Raw genomic sequence first — 14,013 nt, forward strand, 5'->3', positions numbered from 1 at the left:
GGTTTCTTCACACTCATCAAATGACAAAAATTGTTTTAACAAGTGACACAATAAAGACACGAAATCTGTTCAAAACTAGAAAATGTAAGATAATTCTTGTAAGAAAAGAAAATTGTAAGTATTTTCTTATATTCCAATAGACAAAGAAAATAGTGGTAGTTTTTGAAAATGATGAAATAAGTACTTAACTGTATAATTTATGAAAATTTGTTGATAACTAGTTGCATTACTTTTTTACCATATTATTTTAACAGTATGTGTCACTAAGGTTGATATAACATGTAATCACATCTTACAAATTTTATGTCAGTTCACTTAAGTTATAGATATATTTTTTGAATGGCAACCAAGATATGCAAAGTAAAAAAAAAAAAAGAACAATTCATTCGTGTAATATCTCTGTAGATTTTGTCGTTCACAATTTTATATGTCAATTATTAGACAATATGTCCATAATAATTGCAGCATTTCAAAATGGATATTTTCTTGCAATTTAAGGCAGAATTCTGTATTGATATGACCTTGACCCCCTAAGAAAAGAAATCTCAAGGTCAATACTTAAGAATTGAAATTTTTGTTGATGCTTAGCAACCACTTAGAGGTCATTGAACACATATTTGAACATAAGTGGTATATGGATGTTGTAGTTCAGCATGATGCCTTCTAAAGAGTTTATTCAGAACTGTCTATTTCAGCATTCATTGTTGTAAAATTTTAGCTAGAATATTGAAAAGTGTTGAAAAAACTGATAAAATTCTGCACTTATTTGACTTTTGACCTCCTAAAAATAAGCCTACTGAGGTCAAACTTTAACACAAATATATTACTGTACATCCCTCTTAATATTATGACCCCATATCTGACTTTAAAAGGTAATGGAATGCATAAATGTAATTTGGATGAACAAAAAACAAGAAATACTGCCCGAAAAATACAAAATACCCGTTGCTTAGCAACCTCTTTAAAATCTTTATTTTGCAGAATTGAAATAAAAGTTTATGTGATTAATGTAGTTCAGTATAATGCCCTTTTATGAGTATATTCTAAATTTCCTATTTCAACATACATCATTGTAAATTTTTAGCTTAAAGATTAAAAAGTGTCCAAAAATTCAATAAAATTCTGCACTTATTTGACCTTTGACCTCTATTTCCAGTAGTAAGGTCAGTCGTGAGGTATCTGAATATCTATGGAATATCATCTCTGGAAAATTCCCTACAAAATGGTATGCATTATGCCTAGCTTTCCCTTTGGATAAAAAAGTTAAAAATTAATTTATAATGATATGTCAAAAGGTCTCCAAAGTCGCTTAAAATGCACCGGTAGAGAAAGGGTTAAGGTATGGCTAGCCCAGGGATCATGATCCATAAAGACTAAATGGTTAGATTTCTCTCCCATATAAGAACAATACAAATATAAAACCCCAATTGTAATTCAGCCATTTATGAATAAACTTAAGACAATTAAGAAATGAGGTACAAACTCGGGAAGCTTTCACGTAAATTTTGTCTTTCCTGAACAAATAGTCCTCGAGGGAGAAAGCCCTTTTCAGTATTTCTTTACTATTATTTTTTCCTTGTAAAATTGAGTGATCCTTCTTTTGAAGAAATCTTAATCTACCCCACCAACGACACTTTGTGCGTTTATGTCTTGAAATTTGTCTGGTTGTACATGACAACAAGTTAGTATTGTAAAAACAAATACATATGATATATGACAGATAAATAAACACTGAACAGTTTTAAATCTTAAAATCTCAATTTAACTTTTTTTGTTCGGGTGAGCTAATAAGGGGCAAGCGAACAAAAATCGACAAACACACTTGACATGTAAGAAAGATCAATAAACAAATATAAATTTATTTTCCCATCTCAAAAATATGCTTAAAAAATCTAAAATAGGAAACGTAATAACAAACTACAAAACACGTACTTATGCGAAGCAAAACTTACGAATACGGAGTTAGGAATCGTATCTGCAACAGGTCGTCTTATCTTAAACTGCCAAAAGGTAAAGCATTGATTAAACTATCATTAACAATTTTAGGCAACTGAGGATTGATATATTTAATCCGAAGAAAATAATATTAAAGGAGAACCAAACGACACATCAGGTGGTATGAACGAAGGCATGATATCCCTTAAATGTTCCGACAAATTTGGATCTGTTAAAAAATAATGTTACAAATGAATTTCAGACAGTACAGCATACATGTTTACTTTCATGGATGTTTAGGATATATATATATATATATATGTATATATATATAATTACTTATTCAAGCTGTTATTCTTTAATTTCGGTAGCTTTGATTAATCTGATCTTAAAATATCCCCATCCCTCGTTATTTTGTAAGTGAAAAAATACTAACCTCCTGAACCAATAGTCGCACTGTACCAGTTACCTTTCCCAAACTGACTTGACCTAGTGGTTGAGGTCTCTTTTCTTTCTCCAGATTCCTGTCCCCAGGGGGAGAAAATGCTTTTTGGACCCCAGCTTCCATAACGTACACGTATCGTTGATCTAAATTAATTTATTTTCTTAAATGATTTAATTTGTAAACATTAGATAAACTTATCTAGTTTATTATTTTATCGTAATGCTATCACCTTTATTTTGATTTTGATTTTGAAAAAAAGAATGATAATAGGAGCAAGATCAAAAGTGTAAAGTTTGTAGATATATGCAGTTTTATAGAAATCCTACCTATCCAAGTTACTCTGTTTAGTTAACTCCCTCCTTTGTGATCGTCGTTGACAATAAACACAAACAATAAATATTATCGCTATAGCTACCAGATGGAATGGTAAAGCAATCCCTAATCCTAAGATTAAGCTATATATAGTTTTCTGGAATTCATAAAAAGAAACGGATTACGAATGCAACATATCTTAAAAGGTACAACTTCAGGAATGATAATAGTATTAATTTTTGAGAACAGTAATCGAAACAAAGATACAATCAGATAATATAAAAAAAAAAATATTAAAATACACTTATCGATGTAATAATTATCCAGAAAAAGTTTCATTAAGTAAATCTATTTTCTATTTTTTAAAAAGTCTTATAATTACGCTATTAATTCAATCATTTCTTACTATGTATATTTTGTATGTAGATAGCAAGTAATGGAGACTTTAATAAAAAGCAACAGAGCATACCTTTTGCTTTCTTCCCTCTGAAAATAAGGGAAACATTATTATAAGTAATGGCAGATATTTTGCCTTCCTTTTTTAATTTTTTGTTGCTTTACATTTTATAAAAGTAATCAAAAGAACAGTTATTGCATTTTTATCTTTCCTTGTAATTATAATTAAGGTAAACAAGAGGCCCAAGGGCCTTGAATCGCTCTTCTGATAAACGGTACATGTACAATCTATCACTTCTATACTATTTGAAACCTCTAAGTATCCTGTATATTTAGATAAAGCCTTGAAATTCCAAAGAAAGGCCATCATGACCTACATTTTAGATGAAACACTATGAGAACCAAAGATGATTCTAAGCCAATTAGTACCTGAGAGTAGATCATGGTGACCTACTTATCACTTGTCATTCTCTGAGGACCCAAGATGCATCAACTAAGTTTGATGATTTTAAACCAATTGATACCTATATATTTTTGAAATTATAACCATAAAATTTCAAAAGTAGGTCACAATGACCTACTTTTCAGATGACATACTTTGAGGACCCAAGATGCATCAACTGACAAAGTTTGATGATTCTAAGTCAATAAGTACCTGATATATTTAAATAAAGCCATAAAATTTCAAAAATAGGTCACAGTGAATTCATTTTCAGTCGACTAACTCTGCGGACCCAAGATACATCAACTGACAAAGTTTGATGATTCTAAGCCAATTAGTACCTGAAATATTTAACTAAAGCAATTTATTTTCAAAAGTAGGTCATGGTGACCTACTTTTCAGTCGACAATGTCCCCATTCTTCTTTGAAATGAAATATTGACTTTAATTTCTTTATGACTTGGTAACATACCCGTTTACAAAAAATCCAGAATTCGCATTTGTTGTTTTTTCTGAAAATGATTATCTCTCAGAAATATATAAATCTTACTTTTTTAATGAGATGTTTCAACTCTTAAAAATAAGTTTTTTTTTCTCTAAAAAGCAGAGTACGGTCATGTACCTTTGAATATGTTAACGTTTGTCAATCATTTGCTTCGTAATAGTGCAGTAACATATTGATATAAACAGGTCTGAAAAATTCAATAATTCAGTATACACATATATACATAAAGTAAACATTTGTGTCTTTGTCATATCAGAGAATTATGAAATTTGTTAAGGTAAAATACTTGTATACAAATATCAATCATACAAATCTGATTTAATTTCAACACATTTTTATTATTGAATCTTTTCGGAAAAGAATGGGGACAGTAGCAAACAAATATTCTAAACATTATAGGTTTGGCATTATATATCTTTTATATCCCACCAAAGGCTTTCTCTTTCATGTTAAAATTTTATTGCCTCCTTTTCCATACTTTATGTCCCTACTGCTGTTTCCAGATGAAGGGATTTATTTTTGTTTTTGAAAATTTTAATTGCAGATAAGAGTAAACCGTCAATTAATAACACATGTATACAACTCACATTTTCCGAGCAATGAGAATGCCGTGACAGCGTTGAAATCTTCATGTACACATAGTACAATTTACTCAAGCAATGAGTAACCTGACAAAGCAAACTGTACATAGCACTGACACTTCACACTTAATTTAACTGTAGAATGACATGGCTGATATCGACCATCGTATGAATGGGCATAGAAATAATGGTACTATAAGTTGTGAATATATTTTTATATCGAAAGATTATTGGTAGGATGTACTAATAGATTTATCAGAAAAATGTGCATTTTCACCACTGAGAGCAACGAACCCCAAGTACAGTTTGTATTTCGTAATAAACTAAATTACATGTAAAGAGAAAATGTTAGTTAATGAAAATGGTATTGTTCAAATGCCATTAAAGCTGTTAAATTTTTTTGCACAAATCATTACATTTCAGTGGGCTTTTTTTCTTTCTTAAAAAGGTTTGTATCAAATACATAAACTAGGCCTAGGGTGCTAAAAGCTTTTTTTTTTTTTTTTTTTTTTTTTTTTTTTTTTTTTTTACAAAAAGTCTTTATCAGTAAAATGTGCATATTCGCTTCTTTTCCGTGTTGGAAATGGAATAAGAGCACCCGAAAGTATAATATCTATAACATAATATTATCTGGTTTCAAAATAAGCAACAATTAATGAAATTGCTATTTTTCAAGTTTTTTTTTTTTACAAAAGGAAGGAGGGGGCGTACATGTATATCTACTTCTACTCCGAAACTAAGTACGTGGTTTTGAACAAAGTATTTCTTCCTTCTATAAGTCTGTAATTACTTTTATATTAATGCAATAAGTATTTTGATAGCCCAGTTACCCATTAAATTGCATATTTCTTTCCATAATCCTCTCATCACTAGAACACCATATCTTATCCTCCTTCAATGAACAAAAAGTATGTAAAACAGTTTGTCTTGTGTTGCCACCTTTGTGACGTTTAATAATTTGTTTGAAATTCTCAAAAGTATTATTAACAATGGCATATAATTTTAGCAGACACAAAATATAAATATGAGAAATAAACCAATTTGTAAAGGGAGATAATCCAAATTTCCAGTAATTACAACTTTGACTTAACAGAAAAATCATGAAAATGGGTCTGAAAACGCCACTGACTTTACCGCACTGGGGGAAGTTCAGACCCATGAAGAAAAATGGCAACACACATCAAACAATAAACATACCAGAAGTGAGAAAATTTACCTAATCTGCACATTGCAATATGTGAATAAACATATGTCCAATAATGCAACAAAACACCATCTGTTCATGAGACATATAGGACAAGATAATGTATCAATCTATTACAGTTCAATTATAATAAAAATTCAATTTTTCCCGTGTTCTATGAGGGCTAAACATATGCTCCATAATAACAAAGTCAGAAGATTACTGTTGTAAGTGGATGCATTTCATATGCTCAGTCTTCTGAGTATTAACAAATGACTCAGGGACTGATGTGCCTGATAAGGGATAAACATATGCCCCAATATTCACAAAGCATCACATTCCTCACTGTCTTTTACCAAGTCCACACGTGTGTAGACTTTTTATCTTTCAGCTTGAAGTATTAATAATAGACTTAAGCAAAAATGTGCCATGTGAGGGATAGACATATGCCCCCATATTAACAATACATCACACTGTAAATTTCATCGCTGTCTTTTTTCAAAGTTTATATGTGTGCAGTCTTGTCACCTACTAGCCTAAGTATTAACAATTGACTTGAGCACTATTGTTCTGGATGAGGGATAGTCGTATGCTCCCATAAGTTAATATTCATGAAAATCACTTTGAAATCAAGATCCTCAATCAGTAACAAAAGATCTGCCCCAAGGCTCCATTTCCACTCAAGCATATACCTGTATCAACATGGTGTCACATGTCTAATGCATCCGATTTCCATCTACCCAGGAATCTAATCTATCACTCATCCCCCTTGATGCACAGTAAGAGGCTATCCCAATTCGAAAGGAATGTCCTTTGAATCTATTGACATCTAAATTTCAAAACATGAGACTTTGCTTTAATACATTTGAAAATTCTTGCCTTGTGACTGCAAAAGGATAAATCCGGAACGCATTAATTAAAATACATTCCTAGATAAATCAAATAAAATCGATGGAAAAATCGCCAGGGTAAAAGCTGAAACTAAAACGAAAAAACTCAAGCGGGTACAAAATGGCAGGTACAATGACTGCCTGAAACTTGTACTTAGGCCTTGCCTAGAGTACCGTAAAATTAAACAATTTTAGTAATCAACTAATACCGTAACAAACAAATTGGCAGACATTTCTCCAACGATTTTCCTTCTTAGAAAAAAGGATAAACCCGGAACGCATTAATTAAAATACATTCCTAGATAAATCAAATAAAATCGATGGAAAAATCGCAAGGGTAAAAGCTGAAACTAAAACGAAAAAACCCAAGCGCGTACAAAATGGCAAGTACAAAAGACTGCCTGAAACTTGTACTTAGGCCTTGCCTAGAGTACCGTAAAATTAAACAATTTTAGTAATCAACTAATACCGTAACAAACAAATTGGCAGACATTTCTCCAACGATTTTCCTTCTTAGAAAAAAGGATAAACCCGGAACGCATTAATTAAAATACATTCCTAGATAAATCAAATAAAATCGATGGAAAAATCGCAAGGGTAAAAGCTGAAACTAAAACGAAAAAACCCAAGCGCGTACAAAATGGCAAGTACAAAAGACTGCCTGAAACTTGTACTTAGGCCTTGCCTAGAGTACAGTAAAATTAAACAATTTGGCCGGAATTTTAATTGTTTGATTTTGATTGGTCAATCTCTGCCTCTCCTAAGACATGAAACAAAATGACCATTATAATACATCACTATACAATATTTCAGACTTGAACATTCAAGAAGGACACTTACTGATTACAATAAAAAATTTTAAGTAAACTTAAATTTATTAAGAGCGAGCCAGTCTGCGAGAAAACTATGCAAAATTCAAAAACTCGTCCAAATGGAAGGTTGCAACATAGGATTTTTTAGTGTCTTAAAATTTTCTTCATAAAAGTAGAAGTCAGAATATCTACAAAAAATTCTCGAACCTCGCATCTATTTTTAGTAACAGCTCATTTGCATATTTGTCGAAAATCACACTAAATTATACGGAAAAACTATGCAAACTGATTAATTCAAAAAGTGACCTTCTGCCATCAGTTTATTTTCAAATTTTGTTGTCTTTTCAAAATCATGGTCTTGTTTATACAATTAATGAAGATAAACATAATTCAAATGAATGTTTTATTTTTTAATGGTCTGTTTATAGATCCCAAATCAATGAGTATGATTTTTTTAGCCATTTTTAGGTGCTATTTTTAAATTAAAATAAGTGTAATCTTTAGAATGTTCTTAGGTTTACTGAGTATTAAAATGTTGAGCTTGGGAAATAATATGTACATGTTGAAAATTAACTTTGAAATACCATACTTCGCTACAATTTCACATATTTTAAATTTTAAATTACAGTCTATTTTATTTATAGACTATTTCTTAAATATCTAAATGAAAAAAGAAGATTCTAAATCTAATATATATATATATATATATATATATATATATATATATATATATATATATATATATATATATATATATATATATATATATATATATATATATATATATATAAAAGGAATAACTTATTTAGATACTTCATATAAATTTCTATTGCTTATTTTAGCCCCCTGCAACCAATTTCCTGAAGTTAAATTGTTATCTCACCTTGTTGGAACTCTTTAGTATTATTGGGTAAGGAAGGTCATGTATGATTTTTTTTATATGAACCTAGGGAGTTGTGGAGCATCATTGCACTATGAAAGTGGAAAAACTCATTTTTAAGATATTTGAATGTAAGAAAAACACAACAATCCAGCTTGAACAAGCAAATACATGTAGCCCTTGCGCTAAGGCTTTTTATGTTGTATCTGTGTGTAGAAATGGAAAGTGTGATAAACTCTACGTGTTAAAACCTTTATTACATGTATATGGTTTAAAAAATGATGATGACGTTTTGTTTACTGGAGAGACAAGCAAACATTAATTGTGCATGTATGTGGATAAAAGGATCATCCAAAACAAGCAAGGACAAAGCAAGTATTATGATACATGTCTACAATATTCCGCTTGTGCAAAGAACACATGACTGCAACCAAAACATGCCATTTTGTAGTACAAACTGGTAAGAATTAAAATCGGGCATGAATGTACTTGATCTATAAACATGATAAAGGAGTGATAATTTCATTCAAATGGGAGGTGGGTGCTGTTGAATTTTGTCATGGCATTTATTTGATTTTAAATTTTTAATGATATTATTAATAAAATTGTATTATGCATGCTTTGTAATTTATTTAATACTTTGTCTGAATAACCATAATAGTATTAATAATAACCTAGCAGACAACGTTTAATTTTGGAGATGATTGGAGAATTTTGTTTTGGCGGGGGGGGGGGGGGACCATTCAAGGTCAGATTAACTTCTTCCCAGTGTATCTACCCCATAGTTTTACCCCACCCACCCACCTCCCCTCAAATAAAATTGAAATGGTTGTTCCGGAAGAAAATGGATGTAATAATAAGTAATAAGTAATTAATGATGGTTTATTGTTATTGTTGATATTGAGAAATTTATTAGCTGTACATATACCCCAATATGTACAAGTACTCACATACGATAGGATCATAAACATAATTTTGGTAAAACTTTTTATTACTTTAAATAAAATATACACATTTTGTATGCCTATTACCAGGTACAATGTAGTGCAGCATGTGTATATGCAGTTATCTAAGGAATTTAAATGAGAATGTTTATTTTATTGAAATAATTGTGCTTACAGGTCTGCATGTACACACATTCCTTTTCACAAGACTAGAATACTGTAACATGTATAATATTCCATGATCTGATATGCCTTTTTAAACAAAGCGCAACAGAAGCAATTGAAGTTACAATTATGGATATTGGGGGATTTCAACAAAGGAGGAGGTGCATGCTGATGACAGTTATACATATGAACCAGAGCAAGAATAAACGTTCAAAGGTTCATAGAAAAAGTTCAATAATAGACTGTTATTTAATATTTATGAATGATCAAGAAAATACCATATTATGGTGTTCAAAGAGCAAACTTCAGCGCGCATCCAGGAATTTTTTCCCGGGGGGGGGGGGGTTCACCCCAGTCAAAAAAAATAATTCAACCAAAATTTTTTGACAAGCCAAAAACAAAAACAAAACAAAACAAAACAACCCCCCCCCCCAAAAAAAAAAAACAAACTCAAAAATAAAATCCATTTCCCAGAAAAGCACCTATTTCGTGGTGTTGATGGTGGAGTCCACGTTTTCTGGGGGGGGGGGGGGGGTTCCAAAGTCATTTTGTATTTTCTTCAGTATATACTTTTAATAACTCTGCAAATTCCGGGGGTATGTAAGTGAATGTTGAAAATATTGGTATGTTGAATTACTGGCTAACACAATATAGTTAAAGATTTGGAGTCTAAAACTGGAAGTGGGGGTTCATTGTTGTTATGGTATGAAGAGTCCCTTAAAATATAAATTTTTGGAATATGCAACAACTAAACACCTCAGAGCCATAAAATCGAATCCCCACGAACCAATTTTTCTTCTTCAAGCTACAAAATATAAATGATTTAACAGTAGATCTATATCATTTTAGTAAGATTATAAAAAAAAATGTGCAATAATAATTTAAAAAAAAACAACAGATTTTACTAAAAACAATTCTTTGATTTTTACTTATGTTCCTCATATCTCAGAATTATACCATAATGAATCTACATGGATGTATGAAAATTAAGTTCTATGATTTGAAAAAAAAAATTGCTAAAGCCCCCTATAGAGTATTTTGTATAGCATTTCATCATTTTCATGTCAGTATTTTGACAATTCAGAAATGTTATTTTGACAAGAGTGCGTCAATTTAAAATTGACAGTATGCAAACAAGTTATCGGAGGCTCAAATGTGTTCAAGTCTCATAATTTATATGTATGGTGAACCGTGATGTAATAGAGTATTCCTGAATATAAATACATGTAAATTCTTGTTGCTTTTTAAATTATAGAGAAACTATCTTACATAAAATGAAAGAAACATGAATATTCAACATGATCGTCGAAAATTTACAAGTAAGCCAGAACAATTTATCATTATTGAATTCATTCCATTTCTAAACAATTGGCAAAATGCCAATCCCCATATTGGGGTCATTTTTGAAATATTTATTTAATTTTCAATTTTATTTTTTTTTTTCAATTATAATTATGGTTATAAAGAAAATGGTAACATTTTTTCTTATCTAACAACAAGTATTTATAATTTAAAGTTCTATATTTGACTTTGTAACCCGTTGGAATTTGAAGAATTTTTTTGAAAATTGGGAATTTGTAAATATCTATATCTCAATAAATTATGAAATCACAAGCTTAATATTTTGGAAAAATAATATTTAGAGTTATATTTTGACAATAAGATCAAATATTTTAATTTTGTAGCTTGGTCTTGGAAGATTTTGGCCATTTAATATGTAATAATTTTGTAAATTCTTCAAACTTGGCATTGTGCCAATTTTTAAGAGTTGTCTACCCTTTGATATGTTGCGTATCTGATTATGATAAATGTCAGTTTTAGAAGAACATAGTCATATGCTACTTTAAAATACCTTGAAGGAAATACAAATTTAATTTTGAGCAAAATAAATCAAATGTAATTTTTACCATTTTGCTTGAATTATTTAAGTGCATATGCACTTAAATGTGCAAAAAGAAGGTGGCGCTTCCTACGGCTGCCATGTTGGATGATGGGGAAAATTTCATCAAGATATGACAACCTTCGATTTGGACAGTTTTGCATGGTTTTTTCGCGAACTGGCTCTTAAGATATATTACTGGAATTGTTTTGTCAGTAGTGGTAAGAATTCAATTCCCCGCGCCTGCACGGGATTTCATCTATTGTTCTTATTAAAATTACATGTATATTTTAGTTCTTTTTGAAAAGAAAAAGTTTTTTGTCCTCAAAATTCTGAGATAAATATTATTTGTAAAATAATTATGCGTAAAAGTACACGCCACAATTCAGAATCTGTAAAGATAATTAATTCAAATTACATGTATTTCAATTGTTATTATAAGTATATGTAGCTATCATTTTTTCAGCTGTCTTTCGGTACTTCTGATCTTCTTTGCATTAGAAACTAATTCATGCAATATCTTTAACACAGCCACAGCTTCCCAGAATAATCAATCAAATTAATTTCAATTCTTCTGATGAGTCTCGAAGAAGTTTTTAAAAATCCAGGATATTTTGTACTGTCTTCAAAATGTATGGCAATGAAATATTTCGAACTCCCCCCCCCCCCCACAAAAAAAGGGGACGGAAATATTTATTACTAAATAGGTTCTATAGATATTGATTGCATTAGTCAGGCAAGCTACTTGTGTATATATTTGTTATGTCACCAAGTAAAAACAATTCTCTGTCTATTCTCATTTAATTAGAGATTTATAATTTTTTATCCGTGCATGCGAAAAATTTGATCTGTTGTTAGGTTTGATGTTAATGCTGACTAACGATTCAATTCTTTCCTCGGTAGAAGATTTTTTTTTAATTTTATGCCATGAGCTTGTTACATTTGTAAATATCGTAATTTGGTATTGAGAAAAGGTCCTTTCTTCGAGGCATAAACCATGTACTAAGTGATTTTGTATGATCAAAGATAATTTATTTTGTACGGTATTAGAGTCGTATTTTTCAAATTAAGAAAATAGTGTATATTGAAATATCCTTGTAAAATAGATGAGTTCAAATGCGTTTTTAAGATGACTTAAACACATCTTTTTCATTTCAAACCTTTTCACAGCTCAGTGGTATTGGGTGTATTAAATTATGTTACGCAAGATACAACGACAAATTTAGCAACTGAAAGATCTTGTAAAAGTATAAGCGTACCCTGCTTTTCATAGACATACAAACTTCATATACGTTGTTTAGTGAGGAAATCGTAACGTTTTCGATTCTGAAAAGATGAAACTTTTTACATGACATTACGACAAGTTTACAAATTTATAAAAAATCACAGATAGATCCAAGGATGAATTTGCTTTCAGTACTCTTATTAATATCATTTATAGTTTTTGGAGCATTGGGATCTAAATATTTAAGTAGTATTGTACATTGGAGACATCTCGAGAAAAGTGAGGTAAGTATACTTTTTCTATCAGTTTTAAAAATACACTTCCTATCTTACTTTCAATACCAATCTTAAAGATTTGGTATGAAATGTAATCACGATTTAAGATTTTTTTTTTATATTATTAAGTTTTATATATTATAAATAAAACTTAAGTGTCGATATGTGCGTTAAATTTATAATTATCTCTTCTAATTGTTAGCATCAAATGAATTTACTCTGAAAAATAATAAAGAATTTCACTTAATAGTAATCGTACGAATAAACTATTATTTCTTGGGGGTAAATCCAGTCTACAATTATAAGGAATCAATCACATGCCTGGGGTTTAAGATGTAAATCTATATGCATGTATGTATAAGGTAGGTGAAATATATATATATATATATATATATATATATATATATATATATATATATATATATATATATATATATATATATATATATATATATATATATATATATATATTCTTGAGGGGACGATAAATATAAATAGCAAACAAACGATTTCAGAAATCTGTGAGTTTTTTTAAGGGCCAAATAATCGTCTGTTTTGTGAATTACGTTACTGTGATTTACGTTACATTTGATTCGCGTTAAATTGTATTATCTTGTAGCGATTAAAATCCAATACTATCTTTCATCAAAATATTTTCCAAACAAAAGTTGACAAATAGAAAAACATTCAGAAAATGTTCTCTTTGTAAGTAGGTATGAAATATAAAGGGCATTTTTAAGATGTTCATATTATTTCTTGTTTTTTTTTAAACTTTAAAAACCCTTCAATTCGTCGTGTAGCTTCAAGTAGAAATGGCCACTTTCGGGGGATTAGTCTGTATTAAACACATCATGGTTTTAGTTTTATCTCGTACATAGACGTATTTGAAAATATAAATATTAGTTAATATTTACATTAACTAAATATTTTCTCCTTTATCTTTTATGAAACAGAATCAATTAACAAAAACTAGTTTAAAGAGAATTATCAAAGCCATCTCTTTGAAATATTTCTTTAATTAACGTATGCTGTTCCATCAATGTAACCTCTCTAACAATAATGCATTTTTAACGTACTTTCGTCCACTTATGCGAATAATTTATTCAGGTATAAATATAAACTATAAATATTTAAATGTGGGGATA

General features: G+C 29.9%; 1 protein-coding gene across 1 annotated transcript; it reads right to left on the reverse strand.

Moving 5' to 3' along the window:
• Window positions 1-2,050: 2,050 nt before the first annotated feature.
• Window positions 2,051-3,197, reverse strand: LOC133197071 (uncharacterized). Its single transcript, XM_061332914.1, has 4 exons — window positions 3,162-3,197; window positions 2,707-2,849; window positions 2,372-2,523; window positions 2,051-2,164 (listed from the first exon to the last, which is right to left on the reverse strand). Exons 1-4 carry the CDS (start codon window positions 3,195-3,197, stop codon window positions 2,067-2,069), a joined length of 429 nt encoding a protein of 142 aa, XP_061188898.1. The 3' UTR covers window positions 2,051-2,066.
• Window positions 3,198-14,013: the final 10,816 nt, after the last annotated feature.

The sequence above is a fragment of the Saccostrea echinata genome, unplaced genomic scaffold, assembly GCF_033153115.1.
Source record: "Saccostrea echinata isolate AGI-Se365-2 ecotype Australia unplaced genomic scaffold, CSIRO_AGI_Sech_v1 ptg000001l, whole genome shotgun sequence".
In the NCBI taxonomy this organism is placed as follows: Eukaryota; Metazoa; Mollusca; class Bivalvia; order Ostreida; family Ostreidae; genus Saccostrea; species Saccostrea echinata.